The sequence below is a fragment of the Puma concolor genome, chromosome E2, assembly GCF_028749965.1.
Source record: "Puma concolor isolate L17-30 chromosome E2, mPumCon1.1.hap2, whole genome shotgun sequence".
Lineage (NCBI taxonomy): Eukaryota > Metazoa > Chordata > Mammalia > Carnivora > Felidae > Puma > Puma concolor.
In genome coordinates this window covers 1,345,118-1,365,734 of record NC_141681.1, presented here as the reverse complement: position 1 = coordinate 1,365,734, position 20,617 = coordinate 1,345,118, and the positions used below count along the sequence as shown (strand labels likewise).

Genomic DNA, 20,617 nt, shown 5'->3' with positions numbered 1-20,617 from the left:
AGGGCAGCTTGGACTTCTGGCCAGAGGAGCCAAGTGACACGCGGTCAGGGTCACCTGCCCCTCTTCCCAGCCGCTGCTGTGCCTGTGATGGGGTGTCCACAACAGGGCAGTGGGGGTGGGGAGGAGGCTGCCCAGCCTACCTTTGCACCCCCAGCCCCAGCTGGGTGGGGGGGGGGGCCCACTCGCCAGAAGAGGAGCTATGACCCAGAGCGACCTCTCAGGACAACCCGGGAGCCTCTCTGGCATCCTGCTCGTTTTTGTTTCTAATATCCAACCAGAAGCAAAGGAGGACTCCAGGAACTCCCAGTGGCCCGTGCCAGGCTGCAGAGCAGAGCGAACCTGGCAGGTCGAGGTGGCCCTCCAGGCCTACCTGTGGAGCCTCCCTGCAGTGACCTGCAGGCAGGGGCGGGCCACTGGCCTGCAGCCTGGACACGCCTCTGGGGGCTCCAAGGGCTCTGCAGAGGCCCAGGAAGGAGGCCCGCCACCCCCATCCTCACGGCGGCGGAGCTGGAGCAGCTCTCAAGGCTGGGGCCTTCTCCTCGCCCTCCCGGCCCCGTCCGGTCAGCCCAGCTGTGGTCCTGGTGAGAGATGATGGTTTCACCTGAGCCCGGACAGTTCCCCCGCGTCGCTGTCAGGGAAACAGCTGACGTGACACCACCTGGGATTTTTGTATGGTGCCAGCTTGCCGCGGTCTGTGCCGTCGGTGCCCCACCGCGTCACCCCTGCCCGGGTGCAGCCACCCAGTCGGCAGACGCAGGTCCCCACTCTCCGCAGCCCATCCCACCAACCCGGGCCTTCTGGAACATGCTCCCTCCACACACCACCGCAGCTGGCGGGCTAGAGTGCGGCCTTCCCGGGGGGGCGGGGGCTGGAGACCATGGTTCTCAGACTCCACTTCCCACCACTGCGTTTCCCTCCCCAGCAGAACGTGGATGTCACCGCGGTTAATCTGGCAGCAAGGAGGCAGGTGTGCCAGTGAGACGGCTTTCCTCACGGAGCCGGGCAGGAGTGCCACCTGCCTCTGCCATCTGGCCGGCACATGCTGACGCGCACAGCCACCTGCGTCCTGCCCACGGCACAGTGCGCCCCGATGCCCAAGGACCCCGTCTCACAAAGGCCCGAGTCTGCTTTCTCGTCCACATCGTTTCCTCCTCCTCTTTCCATACCTCAGTGCAGGCGATCTCCTTGCTTACGACCGTCCAAGCCACCGATTCTTTCTTCTGTCGCATCTTGTGAGCCACATGATCTGCCCGTTGAATTTTTAATTCCCTTGGCAATTTTCATTTCCATGTATTCCGTTTTGTATTTTTAAAAATCTACGTGGCGTTTTCTGGCCGCGCCTTGTTCCTTGCTCACGTTTTCAATTTCTCCTCTGTTGCATCCTACTGACCCGTGCTTTGCATCCAGTCATCCCCACGCAAGGTCCCCGGGGCTGGTTCTGTCTCAGGATGGCGGTGTCTTCCACGTGGTACGTGGTTCTGACCCGGCACTAGTGTTTGGCTGAACACTGGGGCCGGGACACTGCACGGAAGCCAATGTCTCTGGAGAGGGCTGGCTTTTGCTCTGGTCTGGGACTGGATGGGGCTCGTTTCCGGGGACAGCTCTCAAAGCCCCTTGCCCTGTCTGGATGCCAGCCGGAGGAGATGGAGGGCTTTGGCTCAGGGATGGTGGCTTCCAGCCTGAGGTGTCCCTGATGTGGCTTTCAGGGGCCTGTCCACTGTGGCCCCGAGGGGCGTGAGGCCGGCAGCTGACTCCCACTGTCCTCAGCCCCCAGGGCCCTGGAGCGCTAACAACCAGTCCTTCGTTCGGTCATCACTCACCACCTCTGACTTCTGGGCTGTTCCAGAAGAGGGCTTTTCAGGAGACAAAGTCCAGCACACTGGTCCAAAGGGAAACCTCCACCTCCTACACCCCACCACAAAACCATACGACGTCAACACTTCTTGGACCCCACTCCACAGGAGGGCATCCGGTGGGGCGCTCGTGGGATCGCAGAGCTCCCGGAGATACCAGGAGGAGCTCAGGCAACGCCGACGGCAGGCAGGGTGCTGGCGTACCAGGGGCACCCCGCACCCATACCAACACAGGGCCCGATCCCAAAGTTAAGAGGCTTTTGGAAGACCACTTCTGCCAGGGCAGCGTGCACGCTGGAGACGACCCACATCAGGCAGGGAGCCGCAAGGGGGCTCGTCTCTGTCCGGCCTCACACTCAGGTTCTCCAGATGCTGCAGGACCAGGACTCAAGGGTCCCCCCCGCCCCCCCAGTCTGCATGGGGGCACTTGAGTTTTGTCTGGCTTTTCCCTCCATCTTCCTGGTTTGTACCCACTTCTCTCTTTCCTTTAAAGACAATTACCACCACCGGTCACTTAAGACAGAAGGGATATTCAGCAAGCCCCTGACTTCTCTGGTCTTGGTCTCCTCTGTCCCAAAAGAGAAGGGCTGGGGTCCATCTCCGATGTCTGCCTTCTGCGGTGCGGGCTGGGTGGGTGGCCTCTAGTCAAGGGGGACCACAGTCCTCATTCCACAGACGCTGGGAAATTCAGCGAGGGCTGTCACAGCCGTGAGGAGGAAGCCAGGGTATGAGAAAGCGATGCTGGCATAAACACCCCACGACACAACTTGACAAACACTGACCCCTTTTCATGGCACCGAAGCATGGTGAGGACTTTGAAAAATAAAGAGAAATAAACCCTACTCCAAACCTGCACCAACGTACGAACCGTGCCATCAACCCTGCCAGCCCCGGGCCGGTCGGTACAAGCCTCTGACCGTCGGTCAGCCCCTGCCCCAGACCCTGGGAGCGCCACCGGGCAGAGTAGCCACATTGCAGCCCAGGCTCCCCCTAGTAGGGCTCTGGAAGCTGCAGCCAGCTCCCCTGGACTGCACTCCATGCTTTATCAGTCATGGTCCTAGGGACTCCTCCCTGTGCGTCACAGAACCCAGGGTGGCCGTGAGGGTCTGGCCCTGCAGACTCCCACCTATTCTGCAAATGGGGAACATCAGGAATTTTAAGTATAAAGAGCCTTCCTTGGCCAGTCCACACAACCCCCCCCCCCCCCCCGCCGTACAGGAAGAAACTGTCCAAGTTTAGGGAGGAAAAACAATGCAGAAAAGGTGTCCCTGTGGGTGGCACATGTCCTCTCCAGCCAGAGGCTCCTCTGCAGCTCCCCCACCACCACAGGCAGCGCCTGGAGAGCCAGGGAGTGAGCAGAGAAGCCCTTCACGGTCACGTACATGCCGCCTCCAGCGCGCAGCAGTGGAGCCAGAGTCCTTCCCCAGACAGGGACAGTCCCAGAGGAGAAGTCACAACAGCCACCCCTTCCGATCTTACGCAACCAGGGTGACCGTGATTTCAGTAAATACGGGAGTGTCCCCAGACCCCTAACACAGAGCGCACGAGGAGCTTACATGTCAGCACTGCTGAATAAACATCCAGATACTGGACACAAGAGTGTTTTTCACAAAATAAAACAAACCTTAATTTCTCATTGCTACAAAGAAACGTTCAGGTACTGAGAACAGGCAGTTCCCGATGCTTCTGATGGGGCGGTGCTCTGAAGGGCGGAGCGGGTGGGAGGGGGGGCGCTGTGTGGCCTCTGGGGACGGGCAGGGCCCACCTTGGTGGCTTCGGGAAGGAAGTGGCTTCGGGAAGGAAGTAGCGGGGCTTACGTCCACACTAAAGGACGGAAAACTGCAACACAGCAGTGGGCTCATGCAGAAGCTGAAGAGGGTGGGTGGGCACGGAAACGAGCCTAGACATTTGCTTACAGATTTAAGCTGAGGAGAAATTTAATCATACACAAAGTAGACAGATTAGTATACTGTGAAGCAAGCGCACACATCGTAGAATTTCATCACCAACACCGCAAGTGGAGACTGGGCAGCGGGCCTCAGGCGACCTGCCCGGGAGAGGCCACCCCGTGAGGCTTCCGCCTCCTGTTCAGCGGGGAGGGGGCGGGCTGCCTTCCCCAGCAGCCACGGGAGGGGCCGTCTCCGAGCTTCTTTTTCCTAGAAGACGTCAGGCTGCTTTGGGCAAGCACACGCGGCCCGTCCCTCCTGCGCCCAGACAGACCTGGCTCCGGAAGGACGAGCTGTCCGGGGTGCCTTGTGGGCAGCTAAAGTGACCAAGCACCTGCGGCGGTCTGGCTTGAAGGCAGAGTGTGTCCAGCTTTCACCGCAGACGAGCCGTATTGCTCTTGGCAGGCCGCCCCCAGGCCTGACTAAGCACTGCAGAGGCCCCTCACGGGGGTCGAGGAACCAGGACAATGCTCTCCGGTGGCTCGGTGGTCCCTAGGAGGGGGCTCATCAGCCTCTTCTTCCCACCTGGGGGGCACAGCTGAGGAAGCTATTTGTCGCTCAGGGCCCCGAGTTCTGGAGCCTTCCGCAGCTCTCCCCTCCCGGTGAGCGCAGGGCCGCATCTTCCCAGCAGAGGGCGCCGGAGGGACACAGCAGGAGCAGGGGGCTGGGCAGGGTGGGGGGGATACAGGGAACCTCGAGCAGACCCGGCCTGGCCCCGAGGGGACTGGAGTCCCCCAATCTCAGTCACTCGGCACCCACAGTTCACTCCTTCAGTCTTTCCCCGCGTGGCTTCTGCCTCCTGACTCGGTGGGGGAGGCACAGCCCAGCGGCCGGGAGCCACCTGGCCAGAGGTGTGCAGCTCTCAGAGTCTGCACCCGACTCAGGCACTCCGCTCGGCAGAGGTGCAGACGGGACCGAGGCCTCCAGGGCCAGCCGGGGGCCCCGCAGCCCGCTTCCCAGTCCTGTGTGTGACGCATACAGATTCGAGTTCGAAATTTCAGGCTCCCGATTCAAGTCCTGCACGACATGCGCAGAAGAATCCTCTCACTGTACAATCTAGCTGTGTTATCTTAACAAAGCAGATGTAGACGATGTAAAACCGGCCCCCAAAACGATCATAACAGGAAGGCAAATACCATATTTCATATGTATTTAGATTTTTGTAACATGGTCCTTGGCCAGGAAATTCTATTTTTTAAATGTTCTTCGCTTTTTTTCTACCCAACGGTGACTCCTTCCCTGCCTTCACCTGGACCCACAACTCACAGAGAAACAACGGGCGCACTCCCTGCGCGCCCCGAGAGTCTCCCGGACGCCCCAGAGGACCCAGGTGGGTTCAGGCGAACCCACCTGGCAGCCTCTCGCTGAAACACCGGCCAGCAACAGACGAATCCAGAAGGCAGGCCGGAAGCACAGGAGCCCAAGAAGCCAGCGGAAGATGAAGCGGGAACTGCCAAGAGGTCCTCCCCAGCAGAGCAGAGCCGACAGCCTGAGAGCAGCTGCCTACCCAGGCGCACGCGCAGCTCAGACAGCAGGTTCTCTCAGGAAGCAGCTCTTAACAGTGGTCCCCTCACTCACAGCGAGGCTGCTGGGGCATTTACAGGAACATCCCGGAAGCCAGACACCAGCCTCACACCCCCACCGTCCACACAACTAACGACCAAATAGCAACCCCGGGCCCCCCGCCACTAAGACTGGTATCGGCACCAAAAACAGGAGGGAGGACATCCAGGCTGGGCTAACTGCCCTCATTTCCTCTGGGCCTAGAGCCTGAGCCACAGAAGTGTGTGCGAGCCCAGGGCGCCCACATGCAGCCGCGGGCCTCTCCCTGTCCCCACTGTGCCAGCGCAGCCACAGGAGCCGTGGGCCATGTCGAACCCTCGTGAAGGACCCCTGGGGGGCTCACAACCTTCCTCAATATCCTTGCCGGCAAAACCAAGCCCACTCCTCTGGCTTTTACATGACTGGACATATGCTCAGGGAGCTCCTGCACAGGAGGAAGCGGGGCAGGGACCTGTGACCTCGTGAATAAAAGCCATGGCACAAACACACATTTCCAGGCTGTTCCCTCTGCCGTTTCTCCCCATTTTCTAGCCTGCTTATCTTGTCTCAGGACCTGCCCACTTTCCCGCTACCTGACGTGGACCCTCACACGCAGGAAGCCCCATCCACACCCATTTCTGGCAGGGGCCTCTGTTCCTTGCCCTCTGGTTGAATTCACCGCAGGTTCGATGGCCCTCTGGGTGCTGTGTGGCCTTTTTCGCCCGTGCCTGCAAATGGTTCACATGTCTACAGAGCAGTCAGATGACCAGCAGGCTGGGCAGGCCCCTGAGCACGGAGGTCAAGAGGAAGAGGGAGCTTGGGCTGGCAGGAGAAAGCATGGGCCCCAAGAGCTGCTCAAGAAGGCACTGACTTTCAAGTGTGTGTGCCCAGTGTTATTAGCCCCCCGCGCACACACACATACAGAGACAGAAGTGCACGCTGTGTGCAGACTCATGTTCACGTACACACACGCACGCGCACGCACACACACATGCACACACACGCACATGTGCACAGCCCTGCCCTGCACCCCAGGCCCCGCCACACCCGCGGGAAAACTGCACTGACTCTGGCTGCCTCTCAGTGCTCCCTCTGGCTTCTATTTCAAACAACTGGGTTTAATTTGTGCGCTTTTGTAGCCCTAAGGGAAAACACACTCATTCTCCAACACAGGACTTTGGGGGACTGCACAGAGCCGGGGGGGGGGGGCCCGGGGACCTCAGGGCAGAGGAGCCCATGCTGATGGTCACAGCCGGGCACATACCAGGAGCCTGCCCGGGGGAGTGTTCCTGCCTGGCACTCCTGCTGGGGGGTTCCCTGCGTGTGAGCCTTTCCTGTCCGCACCGAGTCAGCCCGAACATCAACAACAGAGAAGATGTCCTTGCAGCTCGCTCTGGACCCCACCCAGGCCTCTAGCACAACTCCTCAGAGAGTCCTGGTGCAAAGCCGAGGGGTGCAGAGAGGCTGGGGGGGCCCCTGTCCTGGCGGCCCACCCCAGGCAGGGACCAGTGTCAGGAGACGCCGGAGGGAGGGAGGCCAGGACACTTTCTGTGGAGGAGAAGAGTCAGGTGGGGGTGGTCAGCAGGGAGGGAGGGCAGCGCCTGTACCTGTGTCCGAGTCCTTCTGCTCTCCATTGGCCCCCACAGTGAAGGGCAGCTTCCGCTTGGTTGCTCGCTCCCTCACCTCCTTCCCTCCATCGCTGCGGTCCAGCTTTGGGGTCTTGGTCAGAGAAACTTTATCTTTATCCTAGAAAAGAAAGCGACACTTTCATAAGACGTCATTCCCAGATTAAGTTTTCAGAGTCCTCACATCTGCTACGATTTCAGTTCACGTGCCCAGTCGAGCAGATCTCGTGTGTGGACAATCGGCAGCACCTCCCGCCCGCCGGGCCCACACACGCACACGCGGCTTCCTGCACCTCCCTCTGGCCCCAGGCAGCCCCGCGGGTCACCCTGAAACCGGACCATTCTCAGCAGGACACCAGAGAGACACAAGTTGCCTCCAGGGCGGCCTTCCCAGGGAGGCATTAAATAAGGAGGAAAAGAGCCGGCAGTGAACGGGCAGTGCTGGCGGGCAGAGAGTCCTGTCTTCCACTCTGAGCTCCTCTGCCCGCAGGGCCTCCCCCAGGTGCCGCGCCCCTCCTTTCACGGAAGGGCCCTGCCCAGGACACCAGGGGGTGGCTCTCGGGGACAGATCCTGCGGGCCAAAGCCCTGTGGCGGTTGTAGGGGAGAAGGGGGGAGACGTGCTGCCATCACCTCCTTCCTATTCTAGTCTCGGGGTGGCTTTGCTGCGCGGTGAGGATCACGAAGCCCGCATCCCAGCGCCGTCCTGACCAGCGGGCTGGGCCGACACGGGCGAGGCAGCACCAAACCTGCCCCGGGGCCGCCATCCGCAGAAAGACAGCACCCACTCAGGATGAGCGGGTCCCGTGTGGAAGCGGAAGGTGCCTAGGGCCCCAGAGGGCAGGGGTGGGGCAGCCCGATCCCAAAGTGCAGGTGGCGGTAGGGTGGGTGGTGATGGACCCGGCACCGAGCGGAGGCAGGAGCCCCCCATCCCCCCCGGCCCTCTGCCGGCTGCAGTAGCTGACAGCCCTGGACCCCCCAGAACCCTGGCTGATGACACCGTCCTGGGTGGGGACAGCTCAGTGGGGTCCTCCACAATTCTAGCCAACACGCTGGCCCCATGCGCTTGCGGCACGGCACCACCCCCAGCCTCCCGGCCCCGTCCACAGTACAGCGAGAGGCTCCGAGGGGCACGCAGAGGGCTGACATGGGCGGGACATGCAGAGCTGGCTCCCTTCCCCGCTGGGAAGCTGGTTCCCTGCAATTTTCCCCGGGGAAGCTGTTAGCAAACGTGGTCCAGCCACAGCCACGCGCCCATGCCACCCCCACAGCAGCAGGGGTCCTTGGGGCTGCTCCCGGGAGGCGCCACCTGCCAGGACTGAGCACAGCCATGGTCCCTACGGCCCACGCTCCTGACAGCCCTCCGGCTTCAGCAGCTAGCATCTACCAACCACGGCAGTCAACGGGAGACCCTCAAATGAGCAGGGACACCGCTGCTGGAACACACTGCCAGCTTCGAGGGCACGTGGAGTGCAGAGAGGGGCCCAGGGCAGGGATGAGGAAGGGGTCCTGGGAGACGGGGCTGCACAGACATGCCCCTCACGACCTGCACCCTGCCACCCCTAGCCCTGACCGAAGAACACCCACCAGCAAAACCCCCGAACTGTGAAAACACTTTCCCACCAAGAACACTCCTGGCGAGTCTGACCTACGGGTATATATAAAAGAGATAATATAAATAATAGCAATCACAAAGCATTCAGGAATGCAAGAAATTTCGAAAATCAGCATAACGTGGGGCGCCTGGGTGGCTCAGTCGGTCATCAGACTCTTGATTTCGGCTCAGGTCATGATCCCAGGGTCATGAGATCGAGCCTGTGTTAGGCTCCACGCTGACACCAAGGGACCTGCGTGGGATTATTCTCTGTCTCCCCCTCTGTCCCTCGGCCCTCCCCCCGCTTGCCACGCATGCACACTCACTCATGCGCTCTCAAAATAAACAAACTTAAAAAGAAATCAATGTAAATAAAGAAAATCATATGACCGCCCCAACAGTTGCAAAAAGGCCTGTGATAAAATACAACACTGATCCCGACAAGAGCTCTTGGCACACAGGCGCAAGGTCCCCAACACCTGACGGCCGACAAGGGGGTATCTCCTCTAAGAGGGAGGGGCAAGGATCACCACAACTACTGCAGAACGTAACAACTGTTTCTAAATGAGCAAAAAATCTGAATGTGCGCTTTGCAAAGGAAACTATCCACGTAACTAACTCACATTTGGGAAGATGTTCTGCATTAGGATAATGCAAACTAAAACCAGGAGGAGGTACCAATGCCCCGACCAGAGCAGCTAACAGGAGGGGCTGAGTCTGGCTTCGGGTCAGGTCAAGATCTCATGGTTCGGGGGTTCAAACCTCATGTTGGGCTCTGTGCTGACAGCTCGGGGCCTTGCTGGGACTCTCTCTCCCCCTCTCCCTCCGCCCCTCCCCCACTCGTGCTTGCTCTAGCTCTCAGAATAAAGAAAAGTTAAAACAAATAATAAAACGAGAGGCTGGCTGCATCAAACGCTGTCAAGAACGCGGCAGAGCTGTTGCTGGCGGGAAATCCAAACAACGTCAAGGCACAGAGGCCCTGTGCTCACGAGCAGCACTCCTGCTCAAAACAATAGAAACGAAACCTCACAACCGCCCCTCAGAGGGCAAATGGATAAACCAAGTCCAGCCCAGCCACGAACGGAAAGTTCCAGTGTCAGAAAGGCACCAGCACACACAGCCTCGCGGAGCGGCTCCCGGGAGCAGACGGGACCCCTGTGCTCAGTCGCCGAATCCAGACACAATCTCCTCCGGAATCAGATTTGGCTCAATCCTGTCCCCGCCACTTTCCCTCAGCAAAAACAACGTATTAGTCTTAAGATGTCATGAGTATATGCGTGAAAATCAAGCCATTCAAATTAATAGGTGAATTAGGAGCTGCTAGATGCAGGAAAGTAGCTGGTTTTTATGGACAAGCAACAGTTGGAAAATAACGTTAAAATATCACTTAGGTTACTATCAAAAGACATCAAATACACAAGACAATCTAACAAAAGACGTTTAAGTCCTTCACACAATTGGAACACATTTCTGAAGAAAATGAAGACTTCTAAAAATGGAGGAACACCCATGTTGGTGGGTCAGAAAATGCAAAAACTGTTCATGTGGCAATTCTCTCCGGACCCATCTTTGCGTTCAAAGTGATCCTGTCAAAATACCAGCAGGCTTTCTTTGGAAATCAACCGGCTTATTCCAGAACGTATATGGAAATGCAAAGGGTCAAAATTAGCAAAGACGATTCTGGAGAACAACAAAGTCTGGCAGACTGAACTGCAAACAACCAGACTAAAATTCTAGCAGCCGCTCGAGGGGGTCGTGGACCAAGGGCCAAAGATTCAGAAGGAAGAGCAGAGGACAAAGGCGGGGGAGGGACGCTTTCCAGTAAGTGACGGTGACCATGTGAACACCCACAGGGAAGGAAATGAACACTGGGCCCCCACCTTAGGTGGCAAACATTGGCCCCACGTGAATCACAGACTGAAGGGACAGGAGAGTACCCTCACAGAGAGGGACACAGATGAACCAGCAAGGTCCCCCCCACTCCCCCTCGGGTGGCTAGAGGAGAGCCAAACCAGCTGTGTGACAGGGACAGGGGCCGGCCTCAACTTCCCCAGCGTCTGGGGCGCAGAACTGAGGCGATCACCTTGACAAACTGCCAAACCGGGTCTACCAGCGTGCACGCGCTCACGCCATCACCTGCCGCGCCCCCGCAGGAGCGGCCCGAGTGCTCCTGGGTGGCAGAACGCGACCGGAAGTGGCTGGACATTCGTCCATGGCAACCGCACAGCGAGCCAGGGAGGGGCTGCTACGGGGAAGGCCCTCTAAGTCGGACGTGATAGTGACCAGTTCGTCCCTCTTACAAGCCCCCCCGGGGGGGAGACTCCTCCATGGTGACACACGTTGGGGACCTCCCAGGACGGTGACAGTGCTGCATATTCTGATCCGGATGGGGATTCAGCCCAGGTTTTGAAAGTGAACTAGAAGACATGACCTCTATTTCACCAGAAGCGCTGACAGTCCTTGGGTCCCAACTCCTCACCTCACTGGCCGTGCAGGGAGACCAAACACGTGCCACATAACCAGAGAGGGTCAGGGACTCACCCCTGAGACGCGCAGCGGCTCTGACAAGACTCTCGGGGCACACGTGGCTTCAGAAGCTTGCTGAGCAGCTGGGCTGCGGCAGGGAGCTCACTCGAGTTTGCTGGGCTTCCCTCGCTAGCACGACGGGGATCGCCACAGGAGCTAAGAAAATGTTTATCTTGGCTGGCACAGGGGCAAAAAAAAGTACAAAGCTACCTTACTTCAGAAAATAACAAAGCCAAACTCACACATCTCCTGTGGCAAATGCGTAGGGGCTGCCCCTGCGGACCACAGCGGGCCCCTACGGCCCAGTGAGCGTTCTCCCGTAAAAGAAAGCGACTCGCACCGGCCTGGAGCAAGCCCTGTGTTAGACGGCAGCCGGGAGGGCACAAGGCCCACACAGCCGCCCCTTCAAGACAGGTGCTGAGCTCTGGACACCTTTTCTGGCACCACCTTGGTTGGCGAGTCCTTCTGGGCAGGCCGTGCACACGGAGAACCGGGCCGGTGGACACAGCAGTCTGGAGCCCCTGCTGCCCACCCACGTGGAGGAGCCAGCCGGGGTAGGGCTGCGCGGGGGCTCTCCCTTGTCCTGTGACCACGCAATCCACACGCAGACCCGGGGACCATGACCACCAAGGACAACCTGGCCACTCGGGGCGAAAGTGTCCCAGAGTGGGAGTTACCAAGCTCCCCCACGCACATCTGTCCCCACGGGCTCCAGCTCCTCGCGGGCACGCCCATCACGAGCTGCTCCCGGACCCTCCACAGGCCTCCCAGGCACGCACACCTCTCCTATGCAAGCTCGGGCCACGCGCAAGCCTCGGCCTGCCCACAGCTCCATGCCGTGGCTCCCACCCATTACTGCACTGGGTGCTGGGGGACAGGACAAGGGGGAGAGAATGTGCAGCCACAAATGCCCAGACGCCAGGGCCTCAGAGGCCCGGCCACCCTGACGAGCACCGAAGCCGATGTTCATGACCCGATCCACGTTGCACCTAAACCAAATGGGCCGCACGGCTCTGCTCACTCTGTCCTCACGTGGAAGACATACCCCACCCAACCAGGCACCACCAGAGACGTCTCGGCAGGTGCACCGACAAGAGGATCTCCGTTCATACCCAAGTGCTGAGACAGACGGGGCAGGGAGGCAGCTCAGAAGACCAGCACCGGGGACGAGAGTCACGCAGGCCACCGTGCAGATGGCCTGTCATGCGGGCATCAAGGGAGACAGGGACACGTCAAGACCGAAGGTGGCGACGAGGGCAGTGCCGCGCCACGGGCGAGGCAGCACGGCCCTTACCTCACCTGCAACAGCACAGCCACGGGTGTCCCTGCTGCAGACGTGCTCGCGGTCACAAACAGAGCACCCGGCAGGGCCTGCACCTGCTTCCTTCCGACTCCAAGTCCACACTCACAAGTGGCACCCCAGGCTGCAGGACAGGGGTACCTGGAGCCCAGACTTGACAGCACTCTTCTACGACAGGGGAATTTAGAGTTATGCTGCCTTTTCCTATTCACATGCAGAATGAGCCAAACTGGAAGTCAAAGCACATACCCCACAGAGTTTCTGCTCAGGAAAAGGCAAAGATGGCTGAACGACAGACTTGGTTTCAACGAAGCCATGACAGGCATCTGTGGCCCCGAGAGCCAGAAACAGGCCAAAATGACATCATCTCCACTACGAGACACACGTCTCGGTTACGTGTACAGAAACATCAAATTTAAAGCTTAACTTCGGTCCCTGAGTCGTGAGCACATCCTTAAGATCAAGGTCCTCTTTGGCAAGAGCAGATGGTCTCTGTCTCACCATGGCCGCAGAGGGAACGGGGACAGACGGACAGCCAGAGCAGGCGAGTGTCCAGCACTGGGGAGCCAGCAAGGAGGACGGCAGCTCAGGCGTTACCTTTTTCCCCGTTTGTTTCTCCACCATGTCGTTGCTGAGGGAAAAGTCTTCGTGCTGTGGTGTTCTAGAACACCCGCCCTTGGGCATCGTTCTTCTCCCCTCACCCGATCTTCATTTATACCGCCATCGCTTCGTCATCAACCGTCTGCTCCAAAAGAGAGAACACAGAGGGTCAATCAGGGTCAATGCAGACAAGGCCCAGCCAATCTCAAGTCCGTGCCCCAGAACGGACTGAATGTCACGTGCTGCTCTGATGGGCTGTGCTCCACGCGGGGACAGGTGCCCAGGAGGGGACCTCAGGACTGACTGCCCAGGGAGTGGAGGTATACTCCATGATGCAGAGGTTGGCCCTGTTCTTCTGGGGGCCCTTCACCTGCCCCCTTCCCGCGCAGCCCCCTTCCCGCGCAGCCCCCTTCCCGCGCAGCCCCCTTCCCGCGCTGCCCCCTTCCCGCGCAGCCCCCTTCCCGCGCAGCCCCCTTCCCGCGCAGCCCCCTTCCCGCGCTGCCCCCTTCCCGCGCTGCCCCCTTCCCGCGCTGCCCCCTTCCCGCGCAGCCCCCTTCCCGCGCAGCCCCCTTCCCGCGCTGCCCCCTTCCCGCGCAGCCCCCTTCCCGCGCAGCCCCCTTCCCGCGCAGCCCCCTTCCCGCGCAGCCCCCTTCCCGCGCAGCCCCCTTCCCGCGCTGCCCCCTTCCCGCGCTGCCCCCTTCCCGCGCAGCCCCCTTCCCGCGCAGCCCCCTTCCCGCGCTGCCCCCTTCCCGCGCTGCCCCCTTCCCGCGCAGCCCCCTTCCCGCGCAGCCCCCTTCCCGCGCTGCCCCCTTCCCGCGCAGCCCCCTTCCCGCGCAGCCCCCTTCCCGCGCAGCCCCCTTCCCGCGCAGCCCCCTTCCCGCGCAGCCCCCTTCCCGCGCTGCCCCCTTCCCGCGCAGCCCCCTTCCCGCGCTGCCCCCTTCCCGCGCTGCCCCCTTCCCGCGCAGCCCCCTTCCCGCGCTGCCCCCTTCCCGCGCAGCCCCCTTCCCGCGCAGCCCCCTTCCCGCGCAGCCCCCTTCCCGCGCTGCCCCCTTCCCGCGCAGCCCCCTTCCCGCGCAGCCCCCTTCCCGCGCAGCCCCCTTCCCGCGCAGCCCCCTTCCCGCGCAGCCCCCTTCCCGCGCTGCCCCCTTCCCGCGCAGCCCCCTTCCCGCGCAGCCCCCTTCCCGCGCAGCCCCCTTCCCGCGCAGCCCCCTTCCCGCACTGCCCCCTTCCCGCGCAGCCCCCTTCCCGCGCTGCCCCCTTCCCGCGCTGCCCCCTTCCCGCGCAGCCCCCTTCCCGCGCAGCCCCCTTCCCGCGCAGCCCCCTTCCCGCGCTGCCCCCTTCCCGCGCTGCCCCCTTCCCGCGCAGCCCCCTTCCCGCGCAGCCCCCTTCCCGCGCAGCCCCCTTCCCGCGCAGCCCCCTTCCCGCGCAGCCCCCTTCCCGCGCTGCCCCCTTCCCGCGCAGCCCCCTTCCCGCGCAGCCCCCTTCCCGCGCAGCCCCCTTCCCGCGCAGCCCCAGACAGAAGGTTGGGACAAGAATCCTTTTGCTTTCCAGAAAGCACCACACGGACTTCAATTCTCCAAATTCTCCCAAATAAAATGAGCAGAAAGCAGCCATGTGATGCCTCTGAGGGGGTTCTCACGGTTCCCCAGATGTCCAGAAGGCTTTGATGCCCAGATCTGTGCCCAACGAGCCAGACCCCGCCCAAGGGCCTGAGGCCCAGCCCCTGCACTTCCCAGGACACACACTGTGTTGTTTATCATACTTTTTATTTTCTGTATTTTGATGTTCTGACCTGTTCAAAAACACAAGACAACCTTGCTACCTGGGGAGAGACTGTCCCCCCGCCCCGCCAGCTGGCCTTTTCTTAGAGACAGCAAACCTCTCCTACACAAACCTACCAGCCACCCCCTTATCAAGCACATGCAGGCCAGCCACCAGGCAACTGGAGACCAGTGCACAGCCCACAGCCGGATTCAGATTAGCCAGTCCTAAGCTGTCCACCGTGTCTGCCTGCTTTCCCTGCAGAAACCCCAGCAAAGGCTCTGGCAAAGACCTCGTCCTGGCTCCTATCGAACGCCTCCTGGCCATCCTGTTCCCTGGTGGCCTTGTGCGGGCTCCCTCTGGGACCTGAGAGTACAATCAACTTCCTTTCAGCGTCTGCCCGTGGCTGTGTGACCTGACCGTACCAGGGCCCCTTCCATCCCTTCTGGACCTTCTGTCTGCTCCCTGCATACACGCTGTCTTCCTCTTTATACTTTTTACATTTTCATCATCAGAGTGAGAAAACATTGTGTTATTTTTTTAAGTTTATTTATTTATTTTGAGAGAGACAGAGACAGCGTGAGCAGGGGAGGGGTAGAGAGAGAGTCCCAAGCAGACTGTGGACTGCCAGTGCAGAGCCCCATGGGAGGCGGGGGGTGTTGAACCCACGAAACTGTGAGGTCATGACCTGAGCCACCCAGGCGCTCTTAAAAAACCTTTTCAACAAACCACGTGCAGTGTTTAATCTCCTCTTTTTTTTCTCAGTGACACACCTCTGTGCTTTGCCATTTTGGATGAGTGTTTTTTGTAACTAGCTCGCCTGCAATTAATGGCCTTGACCAGGTAAGAAGTGTGGCTTCCGAAGTGCCATCTGTGACCAGCAGCTCCACTCCCTGGTTCCTCCTGCTCCCCGTGTGCTGAAAACTAACCTGTCATTCACCATGTCTTCTGGTTCCCCACTTAACTGATCAGATCTCACAAAGTATCCTCTTGGTACTTAACTGACCTAAGAAGACATCTAAATTGATTTGGGGCAGAGGGACAAGGCTGACCACCTCGATTCATTTCCTGACACTTACTCCCCCAGCAGGCAAAGCAGGCTGAAAGGGGGCTTCCATCCACACGCTCCAGTGGTTGGGGCCAAAAACGGCACTTTCCCTCTCCTCTGCTTGAAACTGTGAATTCGACATTCCTCTCCAGTTTTCCACTACAAAACCAGAACATCTCAGCCTAGATGAGGAGTAACCTCTCAGAGCCGGACGCCAAGACTGCTGCTGGGACTCATCGGCAATGTTTCAGTAGAAATTTAAAGATTACACAGAATATGCATTTTTATAAGTTCCTGCCTGCCTGCTCTCATGATGGGAAATCGAGCACAGTCGTCACAGGGTGTCCAACCCTCCTGCTCTTGGGTGTGAAACACGAGTCCATGGAGATCACGTGGGAAACACCCGGGCCAGCAAGTGGCCACAGCACAGACCCCACGATGTCTGAACCCTGGTCTCTCAGGCCACTCCACACTGTCTACACCAGGAGATGGGCACGGTGGCCACTTCATTCTTTAAACGAGTGACTTCACTCTGTGTCCCCGCACTGGCTTGGCTCAGCAGTCTCTATTCAAAGCAGAGTTTTGAGACCCCTGCCCGGAAAGGCCTGCCTCCCCTCCTCCCACTCGCCCTCCCTGGGAAGGACAGCATGACAGCCACGGAGCAGCAGGGAGGGAACACAGTACAGTTCCACGACAGATGCCCCAACCCACAAAGCCTAATTATCTTTCCAAACAGCCCCAGAAGCCTCAAGGCAAGAGGAAGGAGTGAAGTTTGTTGTGAGCAGGCGCATCCAGGCTCTCAGGTCCTTGTGCGTCCTGAGAGCCCTGGGGTGCTGTTCTAGATGGGCCAGTTCTGAGGCAGATGCCCAGCATCGCTGGGACAGAGCTCTTCCCGGGACTGGACAGAGATGGTGTCTGAAGTACAGGCTGAGCCAGTGTCACCTGAAGGCCTTCCACGGAGGCCCTCAAAGGCACACCCGCGGCGGCTCGAAAGTACCGTGCAAGCTATTAAGTACCACGCCAAGGCTGCCTGTCACGGTTCGCGCAGCCAGTACGAACACGAGAACACCGAGGCCCTGGGTGCACGTCACTGGGTCCAATTCCTCTGACCCAGGCTCCTCTGCCACAGGCAGCTGTCCTCGTTCCCAGAAGGCACTTGCCGGTATTTTCTGCAAACCTTTTAAATGAAACATCTAGTTATCTTATTAGTAAAAATGGCTTTCTTTTGGAATAAGAGAATGGCCACCAGGACTAACAGGCCAGGGCAAAACCACAGGCAATTCGAGGGAACGAAGCAGAGGAGGCTCTTTTATAGCAGAAGGTGGGAGGGAGGGTGGGGCTGTTGTAAACTAAGAGTCCACTGGAGTAAACTGGGAGCTGGAGGTATAGCAGCTTCTCACTGGCTGGGCTGTGACTGTCTCCATTGGCTGACCTGTGACACTCTTCCATTGGCTGAACTGTGAGTTGTGACAGTCCCTCATTGGCTGGACTGTTACTGGGGGAGGAGGAAACCTCCCGACCTCCCGATGGGTAGTAAAACAGTAAAGTGCAATCTGCCTGCAAGTTGGGTCTGTAAGTGACAACCAGTGCTGGGCGCGAGAGCTCCCCCAGCTTGCCTCCCAACTCCATTGTAAATAAAATTTCCCTTTACTAATTTTCACATCTCATTTTGCGAGCATCCAGCTAATTCCATGCAATCTGTCGCAGAGTGACTGTGGGCCCAAACCCCATCACGACGGCCCAAGGGACATTTCGTGCCAGCCCCTGGCCAAGTGCAGTGTCCTGTGCCCAGCAGTGGGCCTTTGTCCTGAAGGCCGCCGTTCTCAGGGCACCACCCCACATCTGGGAACCCCCGCCCCCCCGCACCTGGCTGGTTAGCAGTGTCATCCCCGATACTGTGTCTTCTTTTCCATAAGACGTTGTGCACGATGACAGCCAAGACCACCTCGGCCGCCTCACCACCGTGGTTACAACCACCTCAATATTCAGAACTCGTGAGAAGCGTGAGGACCAGCATGATGGCCAGTTTCCTCCGGGCCTGGGAGCCCAGCACACTAGACTCATTTCTTTAAGGGGCGTCACGGGTTCACAAGGGTTGTCAGCTCCAGGGCTCAGATTTGCCACCGACGCATTCCAGCTTATTTTCTGGGAGAGCTGGATGCACTGGGTCAACCGTCCTGTCTTGTGCCTCACGGGACCTGCCTGGAACCTGGAGAGCCAAGGGGACCCGAGTCCTCCCTGGTGTTTCAATGACAAGCTAGCTGAGATCGTCTCAAACGCAGTCTTCTTCCATCTACCTGGTCATCCCAACCCTCCCGTAGGCTGTCTGGTCTCCGTGCCATCCCACAGCCCCATGACCAGTCCGCCTCTCCCTTGGCTTCAAAGGGAAGGATGCAGACACGGTGAGACCACAGCAAGTCTCATCAGCACCACGACCTCTCCTAAGCCAGGCAGTGCCACACGTCAGAAGCTCAGCTCGCCTCTTCCATGGATCCTCTCTGAGGGTAGAGGCCGCCACAATGCCACAGGCCTCCCTGCTCACTGCTGGGCATCCACTGCTTAACCCAAGAAGAGGCTGGGACCTCCCTCCCCACACAGCCATCACAGTGGGGGCAATTTTTGTGGCTGGGGCGGGGGGGGGGGCCCTCCCTTCTAACAAGTTACAAGGCTACCTGAACCTGGGCTCTGGGGCTTTCTAACCAAATAACCCAATGGATGGCCGTCAAGTCTCAGACCCCGGAGGCAATCTGGCCACCCCTACTCAGACACGCCGTAAGTGCCAGTGTCAGAAGATGCCTGGTCCTCCTCAGAACCAGGCATCCCACAGCACTCTGGGACACACACGGACTGGACACTTGGCACCCGAGCAGCAGTACGTCGGGAAACGTGTGCAGAGCAGCGGGAATGTGGGTGAAGGGAGCACGGCTCCCTGCACAGGATGAGCTGCCGGATGCAGGCATTTCCCACACCCCCAGCTGAAAAGCAGCTAGCTGCTCTGGCTTCGCAGGCTGTTGGGGGGCACGGAGACCACTCAGGAAAGCACTCAAGAGCTTCTGGAGCGGGGCGAGTCTTCTGAGAGACCCTGGCCTGTTCCCCGAAACAAAGGCACCGTGCCCACACCGCTGGCTCCAGGAATTTGCCAGTGATCTCGCGGCCATGTGTCAGAGCTCAAACAGAACATCCGCAGCCAGCTCCCTACCCAGGCGCACACGCAGGCTGGCAGAGGCCATTCGTCCCTGCACCTGTCCATGTCGCACTCGTGGCACACGGCCCACGACGGCTCCACCTGCTGTCCCACCGGCAGGGTCTCTTTGCTGCTTGCCCCGGGACCCTGCACTGTGGGCTTGGAGACACAGTCCGTTCAAGAGAGGTGGCAGGGCAGACATGACAAGAGCCCTGTACACAAGGGGGGCGATGAGGTGTATGCCTTCCCCAAGGTGCGCCCACGATTCAACACGCACACACGGGGCATTCTCAGTGGACACCTCCATGCGCTCTGCCACCCCTTCTCAGAGCAGGATCTACCACAATCTGTCAACGTGGGCAGGAGACACGACACACGTGACAGAGGCTCCTGCCGAGCCTGGGCCTGACACGGGGGACGTAGCAGACACAGCGGCTATGCCTGCAGTTTAGCAAAAATCCAAGCATTTACCCCGATCTCCTCTTTCCAAGGGACAAGCTGACAGCTAGCAACTGAAGGAAACCGGAAGACATGTTTACCGGCTTTGTGTGGACTGGGGCCGGAACGTGAGGGGACAGGCCACAGCCCATGAAAGCTGGCACAAGGCCTGTGGGCCCCACGTCCGCCAGACGGGCCAGAGCGGCTCTTGTGGGGCAAGGGCAGCGGCACAGACACAGGCGACACACGGCAGCAGCCAGGGCAGGCCCGCCGGCACCTACCTGAGCGACCTCGGGAAGGAGCGACGCAGCCAGGGCAGGTGCCCAAGGCACGCGCGCTCACCCACGGGAGGGGGTTCGGAGAGCTCCGCTCGGAGACGCACCGCAGAGCGGCAGATGGCCTCCGGGCGATCCTGGCTTTAGGAGAAGAGGGAAGTTCAAGGAGAGAGAATGAAAGACCCAAAAGGGATCCAAAGGCTGAGTTCTGGAGAACCAATACAAAAAGCCCACCGCCACACAAAGGCAAAGACAGTGCCAAGAAGTAGGAGAACAAACGGCCTAGGACAGGGCTCTTCAAACAGGAGGCGTGTGACCAAGGGCTGCCCGCACCGACTGGACTGGACTGGACTTCGCCAAGTCCCCAGACGCGCGCCCACGGGGACAGGTGCTCGGGGGCAGAGCCAAGGCCGCCGGCAAAGGAGCGGGACAGGGACAGGCTAGGTCAGAACTGTGCCCTGCAGTAATGGAGCCACAGTCCAGAGACTCAAACACCCAATTCAGTTACACTGTCCCCAGGGTAGGAGCACAGTGAAGCCAGCTTCGAGCATACAGAAAAGCCAAGCTAACCGCCCCTCTACCTTTCTGAGAAGAGGGCAGGAGGTCACACGGGTCACAAACCACAGCCCTAGGCCAAAGCCAGCCCTCTCCCTGCTCAGGTAAAAACTGAGAGCTAACAATGGGTTTCAGGGGCGCCTGGGGGGCTCAGTCAATTGAACGTCCACCTGACTCTTGATCTCGGCTCATGTCATGGTCTTGTGGTCATGAGATCAAGCCCTGTGTTGGGCTCTGTGCTGACAGGATGTGTTCTCTCTCCCAAAATAAATAAACAACAACAACAACAAAAGAATGGGTCTCATATATTTTTTTTAATTAAAAAAATTTTTTAACGTTTATTTTTTTTGAGAGAGAAAGACGGAGACAGAG

General features: G+C 59.4%; 1 protein-coding gene across 23 annotated transcripts in view; it reads right to left on the bottom strand.

Annotated features, from left to right (window-relative positions):
* The window catches only part of ANKRD11 (ankyrin repeat domain 11), a 181,286-nt gene that overhangs the window by 19,483 nt on the left and 141,186 nt on the right, over window positions 1–20,617 (bottom strand). For 22 of the 23 annotated variants that reach the window (XM_086688608.1, XM_086688610.1, XM_086688607.1 and 19 more), the window contains 2 exons: window positions 12,982–13,126; window positions 6,949–7,087 (listed from right to left, as the gene is read on the bottom strand). In XM_086688608.1, coding sequence (XP_086544734.1) covers window positions 6,949–7,087; window positions 12,982–13,068 — 226 coding nt within the window. In that variant the 5' untranslated portion in view covers window positions 13,069–13,126. Of the gene's footprint in view, window positions 1–6,948; window positions 7,088–12,383; window positions 12,953–12,981; window positions 13,127–20,617 lie in introns of those variants that run through there. The other variant, XM_086688620.1, reaches the window with a different exon arrangement.